Source organism: Electrophorus electricus, chromosome 7 (genome assembly GCF_013358815.1).
Source record: "Electrophorus electricus isolate fEleEle1 chromosome 7, fEleEle1.pri, whole genome shotgun sequence".
In the NCBI taxonomy this organism is placed as follows: Eukaryota; Metazoa; Chordata; class Actinopteri; order Gymnotiformes; family Gymnotidae; genus Electrophorus; species Electrophorus electricus.
In genome coordinates this window covers 6,614,993-6,640,678 of record NC_049541.1, presented here as the reverse complement: position 1 = coordinate 6,640,678, position 25,686 = coordinate 6,614,993, and the positions used below count along the sequence as shown (strand labels likewise).

The 25,686-nt window shown below is 40.4% G+C and overlaps 1 protein-coding gene across 1 annotated transcript in view; it reads right to left on the bottom strand.

Annotated features, from left to right (window-relative positions):
• Window positions 1-25,686, bottom strand: part of slc44a5a (solute carrier family 44 member 5a) — a 64,461-nt gene that overhangs the window by 2,941 nt on the left and 35,834 nt on the right. The window contains exons 3-19 of the mRNA XM_027032362.2: window positions 21,720-21,793; window positions 19,072-19,156; window positions 17,637-17,721; window positions 17,418-17,546; window positions 14,782-14,842; window positions 13,599-13,722; window positions 12,833-12,916; window positions 12,500-12,612; window positions 10,485-10,616; window positions 10,163-10,262; window positions 9,917-10,009; window positions 5,409-5,496; window positions 1,113-1,375; window positions 939-1,033; window positions 606-709; window positions 420-493; window positions 258-328 (exon numbers count right to left, since the gene is read on the bottom strand). Coding sequence (XP_026888163.2) covers window positions 258-328; window positions 420-493; window positions 606-709; window positions 939-1,033; window positions 1,113-1,375; window positions 5,409-5,496; window positions 9,917-10,009; window positions 10,163-10,262; window positions 10,485-10,616; window positions 12,500-12,612; window positions 12,833-12,916; window positions 13,599-13,722; window positions 14,782-14,842; window positions 17,418-17,546; window positions 17,637-17,721; window positions 19,072-19,156; window positions 21,720-21,793 — 1,775 coding nt within the window. The remainder of the gene's footprint in view (window positions 1-257; window positions 329-419; window positions 494-605; window positions 710-938; window positions 1,034-1,112; window positions 1,376-5,408; window positions 5,497-9,916; window positions 10,010-10,162; window positions 10,263-10,484; window positions 10,617-12,499; window positions 12,613-12,832; window positions 12,917-13,598; window positions 13,723-14,781; window positions 14,843-17,417; window positions 17,547-17,636; window positions 17,722-19,071; window positions 19,157-21,719; window positions 21,794-25,686) is intronic.

Below are 25,686 nucleotides of genomic sequence, written 5' to 3'. Positions count from 1 at the left end.
AGACATGGAGTAGCACCTGCCATTCCCCTTCAGTCTGATTCACGCATTATTATTTACTACTACTGAAAACAAAGGGTATATATCTTGCTTGGGTCTGTATGGCCCTTATTTATCAAAAATCTCATGTCAACCAGTTTGATCAGTTTTAGCATTAGACCTCTAGCTAAGCTCCATGTAGCATATACCATTGTGTGTGTGTGTGTGTGTGTATATATATATATATATATATATATGGGGAAGTGACAAAACAGACTTACCCACACTCCCTGCTATTAAAAGTTTCCCTAAAAATAGCAGAAAGTCTGTAACCTTGTCCAGCACTGCCACCCTGTGGCCAAGGAGAGGAATCATGCTTGAAGTAATAGTTAAAAGGTGGCTGTAATTTCATCTGCAAATCTGCTACACCAAAACGTCCTTACCTTACTACATTCCTCATTAGTAGAAAGAATGCATCCCGGGCTGAAGTACAGAAATTCCTTCCATAGATGGCGATCTGGGATAAAATTTCACCTTGAGTGCTTGCTTGGTTTGCAAAGGAGATTATGCTGTACTTTAGGCTTTAATGACTGAGACAGACAGGTATTGGAGGGCATATGAATTCTTACCATGATGTAGGCATTCCTGTTCATGAAGCGAATGAAGCGCTCCAGGCACCAGAAGCAGCATTTTAGACAACAGAGAAGGAACCGTGCAAAGACATTGTGAGCTCCTGGACACACACAAACACAAACACATCGACTGAATTTGGCCGGTATATGACACTGCAGCGGATATTGGTAGTGCCAAAAACACAGTGGTTCTTTAAGGCAAACTGTGCCTTAAATTTCAATGGAATCATTTTTCCTAGTGATTAATAAAACAGCCTGCCATGAAATCAACCTCCAAATTTCCTGACCTCTTGCAGTAGATGGCTGCAGTGTTCTATAAAAAACACATACCTTTTAGCTTGTGGTCCAGATATTCTAGAACAATCCGAATGAGTTGGACGAAAGCCAAGAGCAGCGAGCCAAAGGCAAGAGACCCTGTGTGATACCTGCGAACAACACACATTTTTCTGGAAGCTGAGACTAGGACCCCAATGAAAGCCTTGCAGAGTGAAGGTAAATCTATACCGTAAAGCTCGGGAAAAAGAGGAGAAGACGGGGCAAGGCGGGATGTCAGCAGGCTTCCTCTTGGCCCAGTAGTAGGAAGCAAAGGCACCAGCCATTGTGCATTGGCCCAGGGCAAGTGTGAAGTTCACAAGCCAGAGGAAGATGAGAAGGTTGGCAAGCTGCAGGAGCAGGATGGAGCGGTGATACACGCTCTCTCCTCCATAGAAAGCAAAGAGACACTGAGATCCCGGGCACTCTTTAGTGATGTTGGTGCTGTTGAAAGTCTGCCAATGATAAACCCACACACACAAAACCAGACATACCCACACCATGCACAAAACGTTAACAGAAATAGGCATAGATTAAATGAATCATTATGTATTTAAAAAGAAATAACAGATGCCGGTAAATATTTACAACCCTCCAGGCAAAAACTGTTTGGTCTAAGTTGGTCTGACATCCTTTGTCAATGTGTTCTGTGGAGTTATTTCCCTGCCAATAGTTGAGAGAACATTTTATAAATGCAAGACAGCAATTTGCACAGGACTCAAACTCATCCTGCATGCTATCGAATCTTTTTACACTTTTGTACTTGAGTTTTCAATACTGTTAACGCTGCCAAAAGTCATCAGCTAATCAGAAAGATGTAATGGATTTAATTAAATTGTTCCTGCTGCCCCTCTACATTCTTGGTTGGGAAAGTCAAGATCAATAATGTCTAGAATCTGTAGCTTGCTTCACCATGGCCCCAGGTAATGTGATTAATTACTTAAATATATATATTTATTTTGTTATAAAGTGGTGTGAAAAAGTGTTTACCCCCTTCGTGATATCTTTTTTTTTTTTTGCATGTTTGTCACACTTAAATGTTTTAGATAAAACCAATTTAAATATTAGACAAAGATAACACAAGTAAACACAAAATGCAGTTTTTAAATGAAGGTTTTTATTATTAAGGGGAAAATAAAAATCCAAACCTACATAGCCCTGTGTGAAAAAGTGATTGCCCCCTAAACCTAATAACTGGTTGGGCCAACCTTAGCAGCAACAACTGCAATAATGCATTTGCGATAACTGGCAATGAGTCTTTTACAGCACTGTGCAGGAATTCTGGCCCACTCATCTTTGCAGAATTGTTGTAATTCGGCCACATTGGAGGGTTTTTGAGCATGAACCGCCTTTTTAAGGTCATGCCACAGCATCTCAGCTGGATTCAGGTCAGAACTTTGACTAGGCCACTCCAAAGTCTTCATTTTGTTTTTCTTAAGCCATTCAGAGGTGGACTTGCTGGTGTGCTTTGGATCATTGTCCTGCTGCAGAACCCAAGTGCACTTCATCTTGAGATTACGAACAGATGGCCAGACATTCTCCTTCAGGATTTTTTGGTAGACAGCAGAATTCATGGTTCCATTTACCACAGCAAGTCTTCCAGGTCCTGACGCAGCAAAACAGCCCCAGACCATCACACTACCACCACATTTTACTGTTGGTATGATGTTCCTTTTCTGAAATGTTGTGTTACTTTTATGCCAGATGTAATGGGACATACACCTTCCACAAAGTTCAACTTTTGTCTTGTCAGTCCACAGAGTATTTTCCCAAAAGTCTTGGGGATCATCAAGATGGGGATCATCAAGATGTTTTACATTCTTTTTGCTCAGTAATGGTTTTCGTCTTGGAACTCTGCCATGCAGGCCATTTTTGCCCAGTGTCTTTCTTATGATGGAGTCATGAACACTGACCTTAACTGAGGCAAGTGAGGCCTGTAGTTCTTTGGATGTTGTTGTGGGGTCTTTTGTGACCTCTTGGATGAGTCGCCGCTGCTCTCTTGGGGTAATTTTGGTCGGTCAGCCACTCCTGGGAAGGTTCACCACTGTTCCATGTTTTCGCCATTTATGGATAATGGCTCTCACTGTGGTTTGCTGGAGTCCCAAAGCTTTAGAAATGGCTTTATAACCTTTTCCAGACTGGTAGATCTCAATTACTTTGTATCTTATTTGTTCCTGAATTTCTTTGGATCACAGCATGCCATCTAACTTTTGGGTTGTTGTTGTTGTTTTTGTTGTTTTTTAAATTAAACACTCCCCCCCCCCCCCCCCCCTTTTTTTTTTTTTTTTTGGGTCTACTTCACTTTGCCAGGCAGGTCCTATTTAAGTGATTTGTTGATTGAGAACAGGTGTGGCAGTAATCAGGCCTGTGTGTGGCTAGAGAAATTGAACTCAGCTTTCCAAAGATGTGATAAGCCACAGTTAACTTATGTTTTAACAGCGGGGGCAATCACTTTTTCACAGGACCATGTAGGTTTGGATTTTTTTTCCCCTTAGTAATAAAAACCTTCATTTAAAAACTGCATTTTGTGTTTACTTGTGTTATCTTTGCCTAATATTTACATTTGTTTGATGATCTGAAACAATTAAGTGTGATAAACATGCAAAAAAAAAAAAGATATCAGGAAGGGGGCAAACACTTTTTCACACCACTGTATGTTATATTATTATGTTGATATCACAATTGATGCTAAAGCTGAATATATTTGTTAGCTATCAGCTATAGCCTGTGTATTGGCAAAACTGTTTAATCATCATGGACAGCTCAACTTGAAATACCGTGCTTCAGGCCTCATGGAAGACAAGCATTGAGACTATTTTCTGTCCTGGCTCCAAGATGGTGGAATGAACTCCCACTTGCTGTCTGGACAGCAGAGTCTCTTGCAGTCTTCAAACGCAGACTGAAGACCCATCTATTTGCAAAATATTTAAAGGACAACTGACACGGCTCCCATATTGACTGACAAACAATACCCTACAATAAGTACTAATTTAATGTTGTTTAACAAACTCTAGCACTTATTGTTTATAGCACTTATCATTGTTTAAGATATACCTTATGTATTTTGTACTTATAGGTATCAGCATTTATCCCTGTATTCTACAGTATTCTAGTTCATTGGTATGTTTGATTCTAACCTGCTGTACTGTACTAGGATATATTCTATGAGTAAATGACCAAGCACTTTTGTAAGTCGCTCTGGATAAGAGCATCTGCTAAATGCTGTAAATGTAAATGACTATTATCACTGTGTTGTGATTTCTCTGATCATTTCCAGGCCATTTTAGAAAGTCTCCAATTGTAAGGGGAAAATTACACTGATAGTCAAGGTCAAGACCAGATGCAGAATTGCTGACAACATACTGTGGTTTATTCAACAACCCCTCCAAAAGCTGATGTCTAAGTATACCCTGTAGGATTAAACGAGCATAATGATTACCCATATAGGTTACAAACACAGAACATATTACATTACTAACTACATTTATCATATTGTTTACACTGAACATCAACTGGAAATTCATGTACTTTCTATAGATATCACAGGATATAATGCAACCATATAGACATATATGCTTTATATTTATATAAAATAAATTTATTCCATATGTCACATCCTAATCACCTGCAGGAAGTAGCATAAACTAAATGGAATGGAATATATATATATATATATATATAGAGAGTATAATATTAAATATATTATAGATTACAATATACTATATATTAGTTATATGAAAAAGTTTGAGCACTTTGTCAAATTTTTTTTTTTTTTTACATTTTTTTTAGTACAAAAACACATCTACATTGAACAAACTTAAATATTCATTTTTTAGAGCACAATATCTGTTTATTAACATATTGCAAAAAACAAAACAAAACATGTTTAAAAAGTAAAACATTCTATGTAAATATATAAACATATTTAACTAATTAATCACATTACTTGGGGCCGTTGCCGACTTTTGGCAGTGCTGTAGCGATGAAAACCCGAGCGCTAGCATAGAAAGATTCGCAAGCGCAGGATGAGTGCGAGTGCGCAGAAGAGCAAGTTCTCACGAGAGCATATATCTAAATGCACGCGAGCAGAGCAGAGTAAATATGAGTGAGCACGTGTATATTTTGCATTCAAGCAAAGGAAATCCGTGGGAAAAAACTCAAAAACTGCTCCCGACTATTGGCAGTAAAACAACGCCACAGTGCTCCCACATAAAACCAATGTAAGATTGTTCAATTTTTATTAATTTTATTAAGATACGGTTGGATTTGTTAAATGTTATTTATTTGCTAAATGTAAGTTACAAACTTGAATAATTTTGAGCTGCTTTTCAACTTCAGAATATCAACCAAATTTCAGGCTAATATCTACCTTGAAATGGAGTTGTATGCCTTGGGGTAAAGAATCTCAAGTCCACTGCATAAGATTAAAATATTACTTTTTTTCCCCCCACAATATTTAATGTTGAGGAACCAGAGAAGGGGACTTACTTCTAGACTGCAGGTGAGGTTGGCATACTTGCAGTTGGTCTGGGAGGACATAACTTTGTAGACGGCTTCACCGGAAGATGCCAGGAAGCTGCATTTCATTTTTATTAAGGCACAAAGCTACTTCTGCTGAATAAACAATCTGATGTAAAACAAGTTTCTATATATATGCAGTTGTCTAGATCACAGACATCCCAACCTCCAAAACTCATTTCAGGGATGTAGCATTAAGACCTTCTCCCATCACCCCATCGCAGCTGCGTATTATTACATATGAGGCCACAGTAAGCATGAGTCCTTGATGGACTGTATCATACGTATGACGCCACCGTAGGTATGAGAACTTGATGGACTATTTCCATTGGTGACAGCTGCAGATCACTGCTGCTAAGGACATGGCCTACCTAGCAATAGTCCTTCAACTGGGACTCACCTTATGTGTGTGTGCAAGTTTGTGTGTGTCTTTCTCTCGCTCATGCTCAAGCAACAACAACAACAAAATTACTGATTTCCGGGATATTGTCTATAATTTGCGTGGGTTAGGGAGCCTCTTTTAAAATCTGAGAGACTCCCAAAACGTCCGGGATAGATGAGTTGTTAGAGACCAAAAGATAAGACGATATTCTAGGAATATATTCACATGATGATTCCTGTATTGTAGTTAGCCAAGGAAACAATGGTAGAACAAAAGGCGAATTTCTGCATTACGTTCTTAATTCCCAAAAGGCCTTTTTCACAGTTAATCGTCGCATCCGTCTATAAATAGTAACGTTAGTGAATTTCTGATGTGCAGTTCATCAGAGAAAAAGGATGATTGTCAGTTTTCAGTATTGTTGAAAAAGGTTCCTTTCATTTTTCCTATTGTGAGGAAGTATTCGAAGACAAATGTATCCAAACTTTTGAAGGGTTACAAGTTCTTCTGTAAGAAATACAGCCTCATCTCCTAGTTTTATGACCTAGAGGTGCACAATATAATTTATTATAATCGGCTTGATATTGCTATTTTGGACAATAATTACACCTGAATATTGGTGCTGTTTTCCCCCAATCATATACATTAAGAAACATTTTCTCACAAACTGATGCTGAAGAATGAAAATCTCTTTTGTGTAGAAATAATTCAGTTTTGTCAAAGAACAACAGAATTGCAATTTGCAACAAATGTTCAACAGGTACAGGGGACACTGAGGTTGCAGAGAGAATTCAATACCACTAATCTAATCAGTCATCTAAAAACTCATAATTTAATTGATCTGTATAAAGAATATGGGGGCATCTGTCATTAGCAAGATGGTCCAAAAGCTAAATTCATCACAGACAGTTATGCAGTTCATGGCTCTTGATGAACAACTATTTTTGATTGTGACAGACTGGGGCTTCTGCAAACTATCACTGGTTGTGTACCACACAGTTAGGTAACAAAAGGAGTACTGAACTAGCAAAGCATCTCATACCATGCGAGCATCATGAGAAAGCTAGTGGTCATTTTAAGCTCCTCCATCTTGCCAGCTCCTGTCTCAAAGATAAAGGCTACAGACACAATTGGACATGAAAACAGGTGTGCTCCAGCAACACATTTCCATGAGCTGGAACAGCAAGTTTCATATGATGAGGAGCTTGTTGTAGTACAAAACTGTGTGCATGTCCTTAAGTGGCAGATGAAGAGTTACCAATAATTCTTACCCTAAATCAGTGGCTGCTAATTGAAAAGATGGTGACACTCTTCAAACCATTCAAGCATTTGACATGAGATATCAAGTCATCCCTAGCCCTAGCATTGGACGCAATTCCCTCCACTGAGGCCTTGAAACCTCTGTTAAAACAAATGGTTAAATCCGATCAAATATTGCTAGAAGCAGTAAATGAATGATTTCACCACATTAGTACAACGCCTTTGCATTGTGATGCAACAATCCAGGATCCCAGATACAAGGACTGTTATTTTGACTTGGGAACAAAAAAGAAATATTGCTGGAACAGGTGGAATCCGGGATTGCCATGACAACAATATTGCTACTGGCTGCCACGACTGGTGATACAATACCTGCAACAGGAGGGAATAGATCCAAGATAGATGGAAATTCTTTGCTGGATATATGTGATGAAATTCTTCAAGAAAACAATTATTTCACAGAACAACAGTCCAAGCCCTTAACAGTGCAGGTATGCCCACTTCATAGCACTAGGCTATCAATTACACAAATAAACTAAACTTGAATTTAAATCTATATTTAGTTATGACTTTCCTATAACAGTTAACGAGCACATAGCACTGCAATCTAGCTTGTTACACTGGCTACACCAAAAGATAGGCTTAAGTTTAGCCATGGAGAAGTTTTATTAAAGCAATATTATGTTATAATAATAATAATAATAATAATAAAAGAAGAAGAAGAAGAGTTCTGTTCTGAGAAAACACAGATTTTAAGTTAGGTTTTGTAGGTGGGAAGAGAGGTGCAAGAATGAATAGATAAGGTAAGAAATTCCAGAGGGTAGGGCCAGCAACACTAAAAGACCCACCATCCACAGTGAACAGCCTGTTCCTGGGGACAGCTAGCACTTTTGGGTCATTAGGGTTAGTTTGTGAGATGGGCATATAGAAGTAGTAGCTCAGAAGATAGGTGATCGCAAGGCCATGCAGGTCATTGAAGGCTAACAGAAGGATTGCACATGCTCTGTGTTAAAAGTGAATCCTTTGTCTGCCGTGCAAGGATCCCCAGGCTCCAAGAGGTTCAGAATGTCTGAGTGCTTTGTAATTTCATTAGACATTGATCCAGTAAAGAGCTGAGAGACAAATCTGATGGCCCCACATGGAGCAACACCGATCAGGCTAGTGGGGTAGTTTTTGTAGTAAGAGAAGACTCAGATTGCAGAGTCAAAGCTGTGGGATTTTCACATTAATCTTAGTGAAGTTTAGGCTGACATGGACATCAGGGCAGAACTCTTGATATTTTGCTGACACTGATGCATTGACTTGACTTTTGTTCATCCATATAGGTAAGGAACCCAAAAGCAGGTATAGAAAGTTTGCCAAAGTTATAATGATTCTGCTGTGGTTGTGCAAACTCAAAAATATCTGCCAAGATATGCCTTTTCTCATAGACCTACAGCCAACAAGAATTCATCTATGAGATGACCCTTTCTGTTAGGACTCTGTCCTGCTGCTGTTTCTACACACCATCTCAGAGTTTGACCAGTACATAAGGATGACTGTTGAGGGATGAATTGATTGCCAAAAAATCTGGAAAGTTGTCTGAAGGAAAACGTGTATAGAATTGCAAATCCTCATCTGAATAACAAAATCGGTTGACATGTACTTGAGTGATGGAGATGGAGACAGCATGAATTTTATCTTCCAGTTGTCTTATTCTTTCCGCTGCTGCAACGAATGCACCTGCTACTGACAAAACCTTAAAATGTGTAATATATTTAAAATAGCATTACAGTTGGATTTAATGTCTTCCATAAAAAAAGGAAACCTCAAGAGGTTTTGAATGTAGCCTGTAGACCTATGACTTGTTTTGCCAATGATATTTGCATTATTATTTAATATAAGATTAAGTTAGTATTCAATTCTTATGTCTGAAAATGTTCAAATAATGTTCATACTTGCTCATGCATTCCTAGGTTGGCTGTATACCATCTTAATATAGCCTGGAATGTGTCACGATATGGCCCCTCCTCCCAGATGTGTGTGTGCATGCTCAGTGGTTAATGTACTTGACTTGTAATCGGAAGGTTGCTGGTTCAAGCACCACCACTGTCAAGTTGCCACTGTTGGGCCCCTGAGCAAGGCCCTTAGTCCACAATTGCTCAAGTTGTCATAATTTTAAGTCTCTTTGGAAAAAAGCGTAAGGTAAATGTGTGTGTTCGTTTGTAGGATCACCCCCTGTGTCTTACACCTGTTTCTTGTTCGTTATCGTGTGTATTTAAGGTCTTGTCTAAACGTTAGTTGTTGTCATTGTTTAACCATTCGATAGCCTGTGAGCTACGTCGTCCTTGTTTTGTGACGGAATAAACGTGTCATTGTGTTTTACATGACTCGTCCCCGCATCCTGCTCTGCCTCCTCGCATCATAGAATAGTACAGACTTATGGCATTTATTTGGTTGATAGTGAATAGATTGTAAACCATTCCACTTCCTTAGGAAAAGTATAAGCCCATGTTTTAGGCATTTACGACCTGTGGTTTTTGAGTAGTCGGACTCCATTAAATGCATATGTAAGTGTTGCTCCTTAAAACAGAAAGGGAATGGCCTTCATCATGGCGAAGACCTTAATCTATTTCCTTTTTATTTCGTGGTTACTTAGGAAAACTCGGGTACGGCTGTTTGGCTGAGATACTTGTGCATTTGTGATTTGCAATGATTTTGGCTGGTAGAGTCAGCCATTATTTACAATTCTACTGAAGTTATGTAATGCTTCTATTTACGATTCTGCGTTAATCTACCTGGAAATGGATGCGTTACGGTTCTGAGGGTTCTTAGATTACCGGGTCAGAGTGGAGGATACACTGCTGTCACAGCCCAGTATGAGATACACACGGCCAGCAGCACAAAGGTGATGACAGGGTAGAACAAGGCGGACATTATGTAGCCAATGGCCCTGCGCAACACAGATCCAAGAGGAGGAGGTTAGGGATATAGACTGGGAGAGAGAGAAAGAGATGCACAGAGACAAAATACAGAGTGAAAGAGAAAGAAAGAGAGACAAAGACGACAGAGAAAGGGAGAGAGATAAAAAATGGGAAAGTCCTACCGGCTGCCCTCCTTGAGTAAAGCGATGGCGATGCGTACTCTCTTTCTTAGGAAGATCAGAATCAAAACTATGGAAGCTTCAGTCAAACTCAGAGACACCACTGTGAAGAGAAACATTTCCACAACATAGTCAAGGCAGAGGAGGGAGACAATGTCTTGTTTTAGAATGCAGTGCAATGCCATAGCTAAAGGAATGCTTCGTAAAAAATGGCAGTAACAGAACTGTAATTAGGCCTGCACAATATTTCTTACTGCTGAATCACTTTACATTCAGAGGCTTGAGAGGTGATTTTAGAAAGTGTGTATTCTAACTGCCGACTCACAGAAAATTAGCCAAGTCTGGCTGAGCTGCAGATAGATGTTGAAGTCCCTCTGAAAGCCAATGTGTGAGATTGTAACGTCTGCTCCTGGACTCTCCCTTAGAAGTGTGAACTCCCAGTAACAGTGCCAGATTCCTGGTAACATACATAGGTTTATAGGAACAAGCACAACCCACACATACACACACACATACACACACACAAACCTATACACACACGCACACACACAAAATGCAAATGGTGTGTACAAATGCATAAGCTTACCTCCCTAATTGATCCCTAATTGTCTGAAAATGTAAACACCTTTTATAAGCACTAACACCAAAAGCATTGCTAGCATCGCAACTAGTGCTAACACAATTAAAGCTAGGGAGGACCACCTACTCTCTATTTCAGAGTATGACGTAAGGAGACATGTAAACAGCAGGAAGGCAGCCGGCCCTAATGGCATCCCTGGGAGGATGTTAAAATCGTGCTCTGATCAGTTTACCTCCATTTCCCTGACAAATTCTGTCATCCCTGGATGTCTTAAGATGTCCATTATCATCCCCATTTCCAAGAAGACCAATCTAGCCTACCTAAATGACCACCACCCTGTAGCAGTGACCTCTTCGGTGATGAAATGCTTTGAGAAACTCATCAAAACCTTCATCTCTGCTCTGCTCATTAGACCTTCTTCAGTTCACCTATTGCAGTAATAGGAGCCACAATGATGTCATTCTGGACATCCTCCATACCATTCTCTCCCACCTGGACATTGGAAAGGGGAATTATGTACACCTGCTGTTCATTTACTACAGTTTGGCATTCAGTACTGCTGTTCCCACCAGACTGGTCACTAAGCTCAGTGACCTGGGCCTATGTCATTCATTGTGTTCATGAGTCCAGTGCTTCCTATCTGACAGACCCCAAGTGGTGAAGATGGGAAACCTTGCATCCAGCCCCTTACCCCACAACACTGGTGCCCCCCAAGGCTGCATCCTAAGTCCTTTACTCCCTTTACACTCATGAATGCACAGCCGCACATAGATCTAACACCACTGTGAAATTCACCACAGTGGTGATACAGTGGTGGTAAGCCTGAACTCAAAAAACAATAAGACAGCCTACTTGGATGAGGTGAACTGCTGTCATCATGGCGTGATGTCAACAACCTGGTCCTGAATGTCTCCAAGACCAAAGAGATGGTTGAGGACTTCAGGAGGGAGAAGATGAGTAGCCAATACACACCACTAAGGATTAGTGGAACCCTGATAGAGAGCGTGAGCAGCTACAGATACCTTGGAGTCCACATCTCTGAGGACCTGAAATGGTCCACACACATCTCCACCCTGGTGAAGAAGGCACGCCAGCACTTATGGTGGCTGAGGAAATTCCAAGACCTCCAAAGCACTGCAGAAAATCTCCTTCATTGCCATAGTAGGGTCTGCTCTATCTGGGAATGTCACTGCCTGGTATGGCAACTGCAGCTCCCAGGACAAGAAGTCCCTCTACAGAGTGATCTGATGTGCTGAGCACATCATCATGACAACACTGCATGGACTAAAGGACATCTATCCAGTCTGTTCCAGTGGTTACCAACTGGAAAATGTCTCTGCTCCATCAGGGCCAGGACTGAGAGGTTAAGAATGAGCTTCTTCCTACAGGCTAATAAACAGCTAAAACCTCACAACACACTTTCTTCGAGGCACACAATTACACAATTATTTTTTATTCTATTCCTATTTATTTATTTAACTTGTACATGCAAAAAATGTATCTACCTCTCGCAGTGTCTTCAGAGCAGTCATCTTACATTTCAACATTTTTGTACTAGCTACAAATGCACGTGACAGATCAAGAGCTTGAATCTTGAATCTTATACACTGGCACCGGCACGCATTATAAACACAAATGTACTACTGCAAAACAAAGATATTCTTCTGTGCCATTGTAGCACACACTCATTCTTTCCCTCCCTCTCTCCTCCTCTCCCTTCTTCCCGCTCCCTCGTTCTCTCACTCCCCACACTCACTCACCATAGGCCACAAGCAGAATGACAGCGATGATGACGAATCCAAGGAGGAAGCCAGCAGTGAAACGCAGGAGCAGGATGAAGATCAGACTTATGACGAGCGCTAGAACAAGCCCCCTGCCCCACACCACACCGCATGTCATACACAACCGTGAGCACATCCAACAAACAGTACGTAAGGACTGAGGCACTATTTCAAAAACATTAACATTTTTTTTTTATTAATATGTTGAAAACTTGCTGTATTTTAGAGAAACTTTAAAAATATGTGGTAATATGTATAATTGTATTACAATTTAACACATTAATGTCTAAAAGGAAAAATTGTGTTTCTTACATTACAATCCAGTACCAGGATTTGGTATAATCCTCCACAATTCTCATGCCCAGTTGTTTGGCATCTAATATACCTGTAATAGCACTGCAAGCGTTTGGACGTGGTTGTGTGGTTGTGTGTTTGTGTGTGTGTGTGTGTGTGTGTGTGTGTGTGTGTGTGTGTGTGTGTGTGTGTGTGTGTGTGTGTGTGTGTGTGTGAGAGAGAGAGAGAGAGAGAGAGAAAGAAAAAGAAATTAGCAAAACATTGACTGACTAATGGGTTTTAAACTAGCATCAAACCCAAAACATTGTTAAAGTAATTATGTAATTATTTTCAGTTAAATTTCTTGCACCTTATTAATCAAGCATTCCATCTGAAGGGTTATTTGAAGGGTTTGAAGGGTTATTTGTTAATGTTTTGTTCTACATAGGAGGAACATTTTCATTATTTAATTACTTTCAACTTGTTCTAATAAAATAAAACATTTATTTTATGCTGAATTAATTGTGCTGGCAAAAATAGACAGGTATGTTTTTGTGCACTTTGCTTGCACAGCTAAATATCTTCTTTTGGGGGAACCTGAAGTTCGACAAACTGTGCATCTTTAAGTAAAGTATACTATAGTGTGTGTGTGTGTGTGTGTGTGTTTACTAGTACTAACAATTATTTCATACATGCCACTGTGTAAAATTAACTATTGCAATCTACTTTTTTGTTTTTTTCTTACATTTTTTCAGTGTACACATTTAAGTAAGATCTGAGTGTGTGTAAATTCTAATGAACTCACTTGGCTGCATCTCTAAGTTCTGTCACACTCCGTGCTGTGTCCAGTGCATCTTTGAAGGCTGTTTTGTTGCCAACTGTTAGCGTGCCATTTCTAGTGATAAAGTCTGGGAAGCATCTGTGCAGGACTGCAGAAGAACCACAGGAAGCCAATGGAGAGGCCACGTAAGATAAAAAAGAACCTTGCATTACATTCTGCTGATGAACATTAGCGACAAAGGAACAAAACACTTCAAACAACTATCTGAAGAACAATTTTTCTAACTGGCTTGTAAACACTTAAGGTATTGGCTTGGTATGCACCATCCTGAATCTCATGGGTTTTCACCTTGTCTTGTTCTGCAGATTCAGTCGGATTTGATCAGACGCAGTCACCTTTGGCAATGCCACATTGATGGAAAATGACTGACTGAAAATGGCCAATCAGTTATTTGTCTGAAATTCTGCTTATGCGCTGGCACTAATTATTTTTTGCATTAAACCTAACAATTAGACCTTCACAAGCAGTGACAACTATTAGATCAGAAATTCATGCTTTCATACACCCAGGAAGCAAGTCCTGTGCACCATCATCTCATTCAGTGCATATGAGTCAGTGCAGGGAGGAGAATGTTATGGTGGGTGTCAGAAAGCTGCAGCTGTCTTAAAAACAGAGATGCTCGGGGAAACTGTCAGACAGCCTCATTGCACTTGATAGCATCAGCCCAGCCAAAAAGGGCATTGTGCCCACCACCCATATACAGCTGGACTAACTACTGCCATGCTGTGCTGCGCGTGCGAGACACTTTTTCCCAGGCTAGCGGCCCTTCTGCTGAAGTAAATTTGTTGGTGTGTTAAATCTGCAGAGAGCTGTAGGATGCTTTAAGTTGTGCTTGACAGCCAGTAAAAACACACATCACACAGAGGAGGTAAAGCCCTGTACAGGGAATGATAAAAGTAATGGCTGAGAAGCAAGAGTGTGTCAGAGTGCAGTGGGCTAAGCAGAGGGAGAAACATACACGCATACAAGCCTATTAAGATGAAATTAAGTGAAATGAATTTATGGAATTTGAATTTATGATTTGTGGGCCCAAATCATTGAGTCCTATTTCTTCACATTCTCAGGTAAACAATTTCGCCGGGCACACATACATGCGCACACCCACATCACAAACAGAGAGTAGTGTTCATTTCTGAGGAGCACTTACATGGTCTGCTGGGCACTATTACTGAAGGGCAGTCCTCATCATGCAGGACTGCTGCCACAGGCTAGCAAAGACCAAGAAAAAGTGAGAGGAGAGAGAGAGAGAGAGAGAGAGAGAGAGAGAGAGAGAGAGAGACAGAGAAATACAGTTACATATTTCCCAGGCAGCATATAGCAGTAGAGCATTCTGCAATTTCCTGTTTGTGCAATAATATAATGATGCAATTATCCCTGTCTAGGCCCTGAGATGGGCTGTGGTTGTTCAGAAACATCACTGTGCACAGCAGTCATTTCTGTCATGTTGTGAATCATTGCCCCCTTTTAATGGCCAATATTTGGTGGAAATGCAAGCAGAAGCTTTTTGCAAATGAGTGATTAGGAATAAGGTTAATGTATTCATTTGATCCTAGAATATTAATTCAGCAGGGAAGTTACACATTGTTTGACGATTTCCATTTTAAAATGCACATGATGTGAGTGTAGTAGGTGTCATCACAGCTCTCTACAGATACATACTGCTTGTGTGCATTTGTGTGTTGGCATGTGCAATCCAGATGAAGCTGTATAGTGTCTTGACTCTAGTGAAGTTCAAATCTAATTAGAGGATACCTGCTGTTTCGGCAAGTACATATGTTCACAGTTATTGGTTTGAGAGCAGCTTAAACACCTACCTTACAACAAGCATCACTAATAAGAAAGCCTAGCTAAAACACATCATATACCCACCAGGTCTGGGCATATTTTCCTGTAATTGGCCTAACAGCAAGAAAAATCTTAAGAGAACAGCACTCCAGAGCAGAACTAAAACTGCAGTTATCCAGCCAACAAAATACCTCTCACACAGAGTTCTTTAAAAGCCCAGCTGGTGACAGTGGAATTCTCATTTCAATCAGACTGCCACAGCACACCACCGTCGCTTGCTTGTGTCTCTGGGGCACAGAACAAAAAGATGACAGCACACACACACACACACACACACACACACACACACACACACATAGATGCATGCTGGAGGCGAGATATACTTGGATTGTGACAGCTTTCCACAGACAAAGTGCTCTTCAAAGCACTGGCTGAAATCCTACTATATTATTCTTAAGACAAGAAGACAAAAAGATTCTCTGAGAATCAGAAGCCAGAAAGAGAGAGATGTTGATTATGAAAGTCTCCCCGTGTCACAAAGCTGAACTGTCCTCTCTCCCATACTAATCTCCCACACTAATGACTGTCTGAAAAACACAATTACAGGAACTTGTTTGTACACATCATTAAGGGATAATTGGCTCTTTGGGATACTTAAGCCCCAGAAGCCCTAGATGAATGCAGAGGTTCACCTACTGCTGAAAGCACATGAAGCTGCTTTCAGATCTGGAGATTCTGAGGCCTACAGCTCACCAGGGCACCCTGAAAAGAGGCATTAGGAATGCCAGACACACCCACAAACTGTCTGTGGAGGAGCACTTCCACAACTCAGACCCCTGCCACACGTGGAAAGGCATCCAAGCTATTAGAGACCATCGCCCCCAACGACCCCCCCAACATCCAGCAGGGCCTCATCAGATGAGCTTCCTCATGATGGCATCACCGTCCCAATCTCCACAGCAGATGAGCAGTCAGCATTGCGCAGAGTGACGGTGCTGAACACTTAGCTCAAGTCTTCACTGACATCTTCAACCTGTCACTGACACAGGCTCCTGTTCCTATATGCTGCAGGACAACCACTGTCATACCAGTGCCAAAGTGTTCAACCACAACATGCCTGAATGACTTCCACCTTGTCACACTCACCCTTCTCAGATCTATATCCTCAGATCTTCCCAAACTTCTACTGCTGCACCACTGAGAGTGTACTGACCAAGTGTCTGATAGCGTGGTATGGCAACTACAGTGTGACTGAAAAGAAGGCCCCGTTGAACACCGCTCAGCGCATTACTGGTTCACAGCTCCCTGCCATTGGAGATGTACATCACCAGCATCATCAGTGACTCCTCACACCCCAGCCACACACTGTATAATTTCCTACCAGGAGCATCCATGTCAGAAGCACTCCACTGGTAAACACTAGCCCTGCCGAGACTGCACATAGTGCATTTGCCCCTACGATATTATAAACCAATTATTTAAATTTCCAATACACAACATACTGTACACTGTATATTGTAAACATATTTAGTCTGTATACTAACAATAGAGTTTATTCTGCATTTATATTTTATACAAATGTGGATATACGTATGTTTGTATATTGACCTATATCTCATATTTATATGGTATTGTGTGTGTGTGTATATATATATAAAGTTGACTTAAGTCAAAGTCGATTTAATCTATCTTAACACTTTTAGTACTGCATCTAACTTCTGCTGCCCTAACAGTCAATCCTGCCCTTTGAATCCAAAGTGCAAGTTTTTGTAATCACAGATTTGCAACTGATCGGCCTCTGCAGTGTCACCTCTGACACATAGGTAAAGGAAGTGTATAAAATTAGCAGGAAATGGCCCTTAAGGAAATATTAAAATAAGTAGATGTATTAGATTTTAAGAATCAATATACGATTTAGGAGTTTAAGAATTGATATTGGATTGATTACAATTAATCAGAAAATCGATTTTTTTCCCAGACCTAGTGATGAGAGAATACCTTTTTGGGATTATTAAATCCTGGCTTGCAAAATTGCTTGTAATAGTCCCAATGGCTTCTGTTGAATCTATATTGGAGCTGCATGTCTGTGTAGGTGGCAAAGCGGTCTGGGCACTTTGGAACACACATCTGCAAAGATAGCAAAAAGTAGACATAATTGATCTATGTAAGGGTTTAAAGTCAAAAATACTGTGGCATCTAATGAAAAGCATCTATTACCTGAGTAGTAGGACACTGGAGGTTTATTAAAACAGCAGGGCTGGCACATTTCAGAATATTGAAATAGAACAATATGGTTTTCTTTCTGTGGGGACAAAATGTTATGGATCAGTAGATATGCACTGATGCGTTTAGGGAAATGTCAAGGTTTGAAAATGGTCCAAAACGAAGCTTTCTGATCCCGGTATAAGAAGGCTGCAGAACTGTATACCACATGATACAAACTGAAGTGGATTGCCCTCTGCAGCATAGCCGAGTCATGGAAAGTAACAAAACGGAGCTTGATGCAATAAATGAAGTTTGAGACAAAGGCCATGCCTGAAAGTTCTCTTTCCTAGCTGATATATTCCCTACTACCATTCACTTGGATCTGTTTTCACAGCCCTCTACTTCCCATCTCCTTCCGGTTCTCAATCCTATTGTCCTTCATTTGTTTTTAGCAGGGGAGACATAGATGTCCCACTACACAACATAAAGAAAAGTGCTTTGGAGGACTGCAGTTTAGCTAGAGAACCCTGGTGGGATGAAGATCGTTGAGGTGCTGCCCTAAAATAAATAGGGGACAATTAACATTAAAAAGGTTAATTGTGACATCATCTTGGCAAAGCCTAATTTTAAGGAAACTGTGTACACTGAATCTTTACCAGTAGGTGTCAGTAAAGTCATTTGAAGAATGAAGGCTATTGAGTGTGGCTCAACATGTTAGGACTGCTACCTAGGGACAGAATACAGTCATGTTGCATATTGTATAGAGGTGACACACCTGGCATCTCCCTTTAATGTAAAACCTTTACATTTTTCTGTGTACAAACACGTTATTATCAAGATTAAATCATCTACTATTTAATCAGAATAAAGCAAGGATTTGTGATTTGTCGACTAAGAACATTAACCATAGTATCACAAAACCCCCATGCCTCCATGTTACTCAAATACCTAAACATCACTCATTACTTAGACTGAAGGCTCAATTCGATGCATGTGGCTCTATGTAACCTCCATGAGCATAATCCTTTAAAATCTCAGAGTGTTACACAGTTCCCAATTATGAACCACATGGATCAAGCAGACTCCAATCCAGTCCAGAGTAAACAGCTCTCCCTCCCTGCATGGCTGTACATAACAAACATGCTTATCGTGGTTCCCCAGCTCTGCTAATGAGCAACTTTTTTATCTGCTTGAGGTTATGAGCTGCCAATCATTCCTGGCTTCACAATGGGCAGCTCAACACAGGAGGCAGTTTATTGGTTGGGAGGTCCTTGGAAATCTCTAAACAACTTTTATATTGTTTTGTTAGCAAAGATGTGGCCAGCATTGTAATGATTAAATATACCCATTAGGCAGAAAAAAAGAGGAGGTGCCAAGTAATGGTGTTACATTAGGCTGCTTAACTGATGCATGACTCTGATTGGTTGAGAGGGATGCTGGTACTTACGCATTGGGAGTGCCCTTCTGTCCACAAAACTGGCCTGAGCTGTCAGTGGGGTATATAACTTTCTTGGGGTCTCCATGAATCCAGGCTGTAAAGTCATACAAAGACCAGTCCTGAGTTTAGTTCTTCAGGTATACCTCAGTGTGTTGCCAAATTAGTTTATACCCCCTCCACACTATATACCACCAAGGTTTTAATGGGAAGTCCGTTATTAAAATGACAGTGTGAGGAAACTAAGAACTCTTTAAGAATAACTGAATGAAGGATTAAAAGTAATGAAGGGAGCGTCACTCTCAGAGGTGTGGCACAAGAGTACACTGAAACGATCGATGGTACTTTGTTTTTGTCTGTGGATAATTACATCTATCCCACTGAGCGGAGGAGCAATTGATTTCCTTTCGGCACCCCCTCTCCCAAATTCATTAAGTTGCCATATATAAACAAGTGACAGTGCTTGTTGTCACTAGATTTTTGCCATGGGTCTCAGCACTGTGACTTCCCAGGTAAACAAATCGGTCAGTATCCTTCTAATTTGTATGGATGGTGCATTTTTCTAGGCTATGTTTGTGTTAGTTATCTTAATACAGAGCACAGATAGGAGATTTACACTCTAGTTCACTTACTGAAGGACAGTTTCACATGTCACCTGTACATCTCCTTTTGAATAGAAAACAACAATTTGGAGAAGGCATGCTGTTAGAGTCACATTACAGGTGTGCACAACAGCAGAATTCATATGACAATCATACATACCTCAGTGCCTCACCTTAGAGTCATGCTAATCTTGCTAAAATGCGCATTGTATGCAGATAAACCATAATGCTGTTTATCGCAATTGACTCAGTAAAAAATTCTACAGGACATGTGGTATTTTCTTTGTGCTTACAAACAAAGGCAAATCTTCCTATCAGTGACTGTGGGATGTACGAGACAGTGTGTCTGGAGGATGATGTCATCGATGATTTCATCTTGTTGAGGGGATTGGAGTGGTGAGTGTGTGTGCGAGTGTGTGTGCATGTGTATGTGGGGGCCTGGTGACATCATTCTTAGCTGACAGGGAGGGATATGGACAGACTTTATGGGGGTATATGTAATGCTTCTGCTGTTGGCTAAAAATGAAATCATATTAAGAAATAAGCTTAGATCATGCCTATTTGCCAATAGGGACATGATGTCATAGTCAAAGTGGCTTATTTTGCAGATTTACTAATGTGGTTTCAGTATTGGGCATAAATGCCACACAGAAATACTAATTTAGATTTGAAGCAATTAAGGGCACTTGATTTTTATGGCTGTGTTCAAAGCATGGCGGAAGGGTACATGCAATGGCCTTTGTTAAAAGTCATGTCACTGAGATAATATTGTTTTCCAGCTGACTGCCATCATTGTGTGAACAGACTCGGTATGTGTCTGTGGAAGAGCAGCAGATTTTGATCATGGGGATCTCAAGGCACACATACTCCACCCTGGGGCTTGGCTACTGCGCCTTTTGTGCTTCATGTGTTTTCGGTGGGCCGGCTGGTGGACGCAGGCAATGTGTGGGACAGCAATAATTTTCACTAACAGTTCTCTGGCAGCAAACTAGTGCCAAAGGTGTCCGCTTAAAATTTGACAATAGCATCTCTGATCAAGTTTCTGTTCACCTCCCTCATTGTCACAGTCCAAAGCCTGAAGCTCTCTGAATCCTGAGGCCGAGGGTTGGACTAAGGACATAGATGTGGACTGCCGTTGACATCAGGCCTTATATAATGAAGTCCAGAAGCACTGTGTAAGTGCGGCGAGTAGAGTTAACTTCAGAGTTAAGGCCTTATTTAAGAAGCGCAGAAGCACAGTGTAAGTTCTATGAGTGGAGTTATCTTAGGCATTAGCGTTAAGGCTTCATTTAAGAAGCCCAGAAGCAATGTTTAAGTGCAGCAAGTGGAGTTAGCTTTAGTGTTAGCTGCAGAGCAGAACTACAGGAAGAAGAGGAGCCCATCATGAAGTTGAGGCACATAAAATATTCATGCCTCTCCATGAGAGCGACCAGCAGTGAATGCACACTCACTCCAAAACGCCCCACAGACAGATAGCATATACAACCCCCCTTCTTCCCTGATTTCTTTTCTTCTTTTTTGACTCTTTTATCTATATGACTCCCACTCTGAAGTCTCCTGTTCAGAAATCTCTGCAATACGTAAGCATTGTTATATGCTGTTTCATCTGTTCTTCACAAAGTCCAAAAGAATGCCTTCCAGGGTAGAGAGGGTGGCAGAAAATTAGCCTCCGCTATGATCAAAGGGTTTTCTGCCAAATTCTAATCTCTAGCTCGGCCACTGTATTACTTTAGCGAGGCCTACAAAATAATGGAATCCTATACACTAAAACCATTTAAGTAGTGCTTAAGTAACCCACTACTACATTGAAGTTATAAATATTATAACTTCAATAATTTTGGTGCTATGAGATTTAGTGTACATTAACATGGCAATGTATTGAATATGACGCCTCAAAAACCACCTAGGGGTTTAAATTTTCTGTTTCCCAAATTGTGCCAAAGTTGGCCTTATTACTCTGGGAAAAGATAAGGATGACTAATGTCATTTTATTTCCCCATGGAAAGGCCAATTTATGACTTCAGACATGACAGCAAACAAACAAGTGTGCCCACTCACCCACAGTGCCCAGCGCCACGTAGCCGAGGATGACAATGATGAAGAGCACACAGCACAGCACATCCGTGCAGCCTCTGTAGAGAACAGAGCGGAGGGGGGAGGGAATAAGGGAACAGGAGGACAGGTCATCACTTACCATCCCTTGAACATACAAAAAAAAAAAAAGAATTAAACAATCTGAATCCATCAAATGCTGCTTTTTGCTGATCAGCTGTGGATTTTCAATGCGTTTGTATATTCGGATTATTTAAATCATACGCTTTATTCACCCAGCCATTAATTTAACAGAGAAATAAGTAAGGAATTTTGTTTTTTTCGGAATGAATGAAAAAGGGTTTATCCTAGTGATTGCAGCATGCCTGAATAATTTCTCAGTGAAGAATTTAAAACGTACCGTATGTAATATGCAAAAGGCGTGAGAAAGTAGCCTGTTAATGTGTCAAACACAACCCTGCAAAGTTTACACTGCTCGAGCACACTTCCACTCCCTCATGGCTTATTCAGGTGACTCGCCAAGGAGGTGAAGCTGGTGTTATTTCAGAGATTTCTGCACTGCTGTGGTCCTCTATGACTGAAATCTGACTTCACTATGTTATAGGCATGCAAAGGCTTTATAGCAAGGATTCCCCATATAGTATTACCTTTTTTGTAATGGCAAGGTAACGAACAGCTAGTCGAGGAGAAAACTCACAGTGTCGCAGAGTCAAGTAGTTGACAAGGACACACAGAAGAGAGATAAAATGAAGAGATAGAGAAACAGAGAGAGTGTGCAACTTCTGAAGTTGGTACACACATTATGGGGTTAGTAAAAGAGCCCACAGATGAGCAGGTCATGCAGCTCTCTGAATCCTTGACCATGTATTAATTCTCAGCATGTGCTGCTGCCATCATGGGCCCACCGCCACCCTGGTAAAGGTTTTACCACTGCCTGCCCATCTCTAGAGATCCGTACGAGAACAGAGGGCACCCAGGCAAGCTGCTCTGATCACTCCCTCTGCCGTTCTACTACAGCTCCCACTCTGACATCCACAGACAAGCCTTTAAGCACACCCTGCTGCCTCTGCTGCTTTGTGGAGTACATTTGTAGGAGTCACTCATACTTCACTTAAAGCAAGGTGTCTCACACCAGGCCACTGCAAATTGAAACAATGGACAAAGATTTACATTTTCATTTCAAAAATAAAAATATCCACTGCAGTTCAATAAAATATTGGAATATTTATTTGACTTACACAAAAAGGAACATTTTTTTCATGAAAGAACATTAGTGTGTCAACTTCATTTCTCTGCAGACCGATTACACCAATTTAATTTGATCCTCAAAACATTTCTTCCACTTTGTGTGTATGATATGTAGATCACAACAGCTGAACAAAGTATGTCTTACTTAAGTGCACTGATCATATTGCACTGGACTATATGGCCTTGGTTTCCTGATGACTATAACCAGTAAATAGTTACAGACTATATACAGAAAGTGGCTCCTTTCTTTGGGTGAGACCTACTTAATATCTTGTTCTGTTCAGTGAAATTATACCAGATCTGGATATAATCACTCAACTCATGGTCCCTAGGGCTTGTCAAGACTGTTATTGGGGAAAGTCCAACACATGTCCCCAGGTGTCTAACATTAGCACTGGTTAATACAAATACAAAATAAATTATGCATTTTTAAAGAGAAAGGAACTAAGATTTTGCCAAAGCTACTTTAAGGTGCTTCCTCAGTGCCGTTTGGGTTACACGTCCTGCCAGGATGCTGGAGGATGCCATGATTTCTCTGTCCATTACAGGCTTATAGGATAGAAGCACAGACCTGTTTAACCTGAACTCATCAGAAGATTTCCATTATCAGATATCTAGTTATGTTTACTCAGTTATATATACTGAAGTAAAATGACACACTTTACTAAGTATTTTCCAAATTGTAAAACTTTTACACAAGTATTGTTGTGAGAAAATGATCTACCTTTCACTCTGAGTCAGTTACAAATTAATTTGATAATGTTCAGTTGGTGACTTACGCAAGTGCACATAGGAAAGTGCTGTTCATTCACTTCCCCCACCCAGGAAAATTCCTGTCTGTCTAAGGGATGAACCAGCAGCCTTTCAGGCCCAACACTTGCCTCACCTTTAGGCCACAGCTGCCACTTCAAGGGCTGAGAGGACATTAAAAATGTCTGGCAGCAGGACAGGTGAGTCAGTGCAGAAGTAGGGAGAGAACTCTGAATAAAACTGATTGATTACATTATGAGGATATTTCTAACCTACACAGCTGGTTAAAAAATACTCCATGCTGTTGGGTTATTTGGGTCAGGCGTTTCCCTTACAACTTAATGCATATGTATCATAGAAAACTTATTATAAACTCTAAATGAACCCAAAATACTAAGACAGTGTGGATAGGCTATTTTGTCCTAATCCTTTAGGGACTAGTGAGATTTTAATAAATAATGAATCACTTATTAAATGATCACATTTTCCAGAAGGGTCAAGTCAATCAAAAATATTGCAGTGCTCATATTGTGTTAACTTTTGCAGAGCACTTGCAGGAAACACTTTTGGGGACTCCAGTCTGGGTGAGGCTTTGGTGTCTGAGAGGTCTGCTCTCATGGCAAAAGACTGCCTTCAGAAGAATTCACCTCACATGGGACACAGCAGGCTTTAACGAACAGTGCTTTTTCCATGAATAATTGAGGAGGGTTTTTTCTTCCTGCTTTAGGATCCACACTCACTGCCACATACACAGCCATGGGTCAGTTCTGGTCTGCTGCTCTGTGGCTTTTCAGCTGACTCAGCTTCCTGACTTTCAGTCTGTGCTTACTCCTGATGTCTGGGCAACAGGAAACCTGCATGGATAAATGTTTTCATACAGTGTACATGCAGATCAAGCACATAAAACAAGGTGGGATTTAGACTTTGAATAGACTGAATGCAAATGCCATAGGGGACCCTATCATCCATAAAATTGAGACAAGTGTGTAACTCTCTCTTTAGGGTCTACCCTGTATGTATTTTAATAAAGAGTGTAAATGTGACATATTATGGATTAGAGAGAACTTTGCTATTTGCAGTGCTTTGTTTGAAGAGTGATGGATCTGGAATGGGGGAATGGATTTCCAATTGCAACAGCAGGTTTCCCTAAATGAAACTGCACTGAGCTGCATACATCTGCACACATCCTCCTCTTTTAGAAAAATCTTAAATCTGAATCTTAAAACCACAAAAAAATAAAACTGACAAATTCTTTTGATATGTGAACAATAAATGGTTAAGTAGTGTTTTGATATGTACTCAAATTGCAAATGACATATTAGCATGCTTTTCTCAATATATACTGTGATTAATTATTACCAGAAAATTTAGCAACACTGAACATTACTTTCCTTATAAGTTAGCACACTCTCTAAAAATTACAAAATGCACGCACACACACACGCACGCACGCACGCACGCACGCACGCACGCACACACACACACACACACACACACACACACACACACACACACACACACACACACACACAAATGACAACCAATAGGACTTTTGGTACTTCATTAAGGGTAAAATAGCAATTCACTATAAACGTCATGACAGTTACAAGACCTAAGGAAACTAAATCTGTGGTTTCTTTCGAATATAGTTAATCTTGTTCTTCTGGGCACACATTGTTAAGGGTATAACAATATAATCAGATAATGATGGAATTTGATTCATACTCAATTCAATATTCTCTCTGTATTTTAATTAAAATTTGAATGAAGAAAAATGTTTTTTAATTTTTTTTTTTTTTCCTGGGTCCAATGCGGTCCTCTCCAACAGATGATCCTGTGTTTGTCTGTTCAAGATTTCTTTCAGCATGGTTCTCTTAATGAGAGCCATGACAGGATAGTCTTCCTAGTCGGTGTCCACGCTATGCTCAGCCATGCGATTCAGGGTCACAATGAGAGACACTGTAGGGCTGGCTGC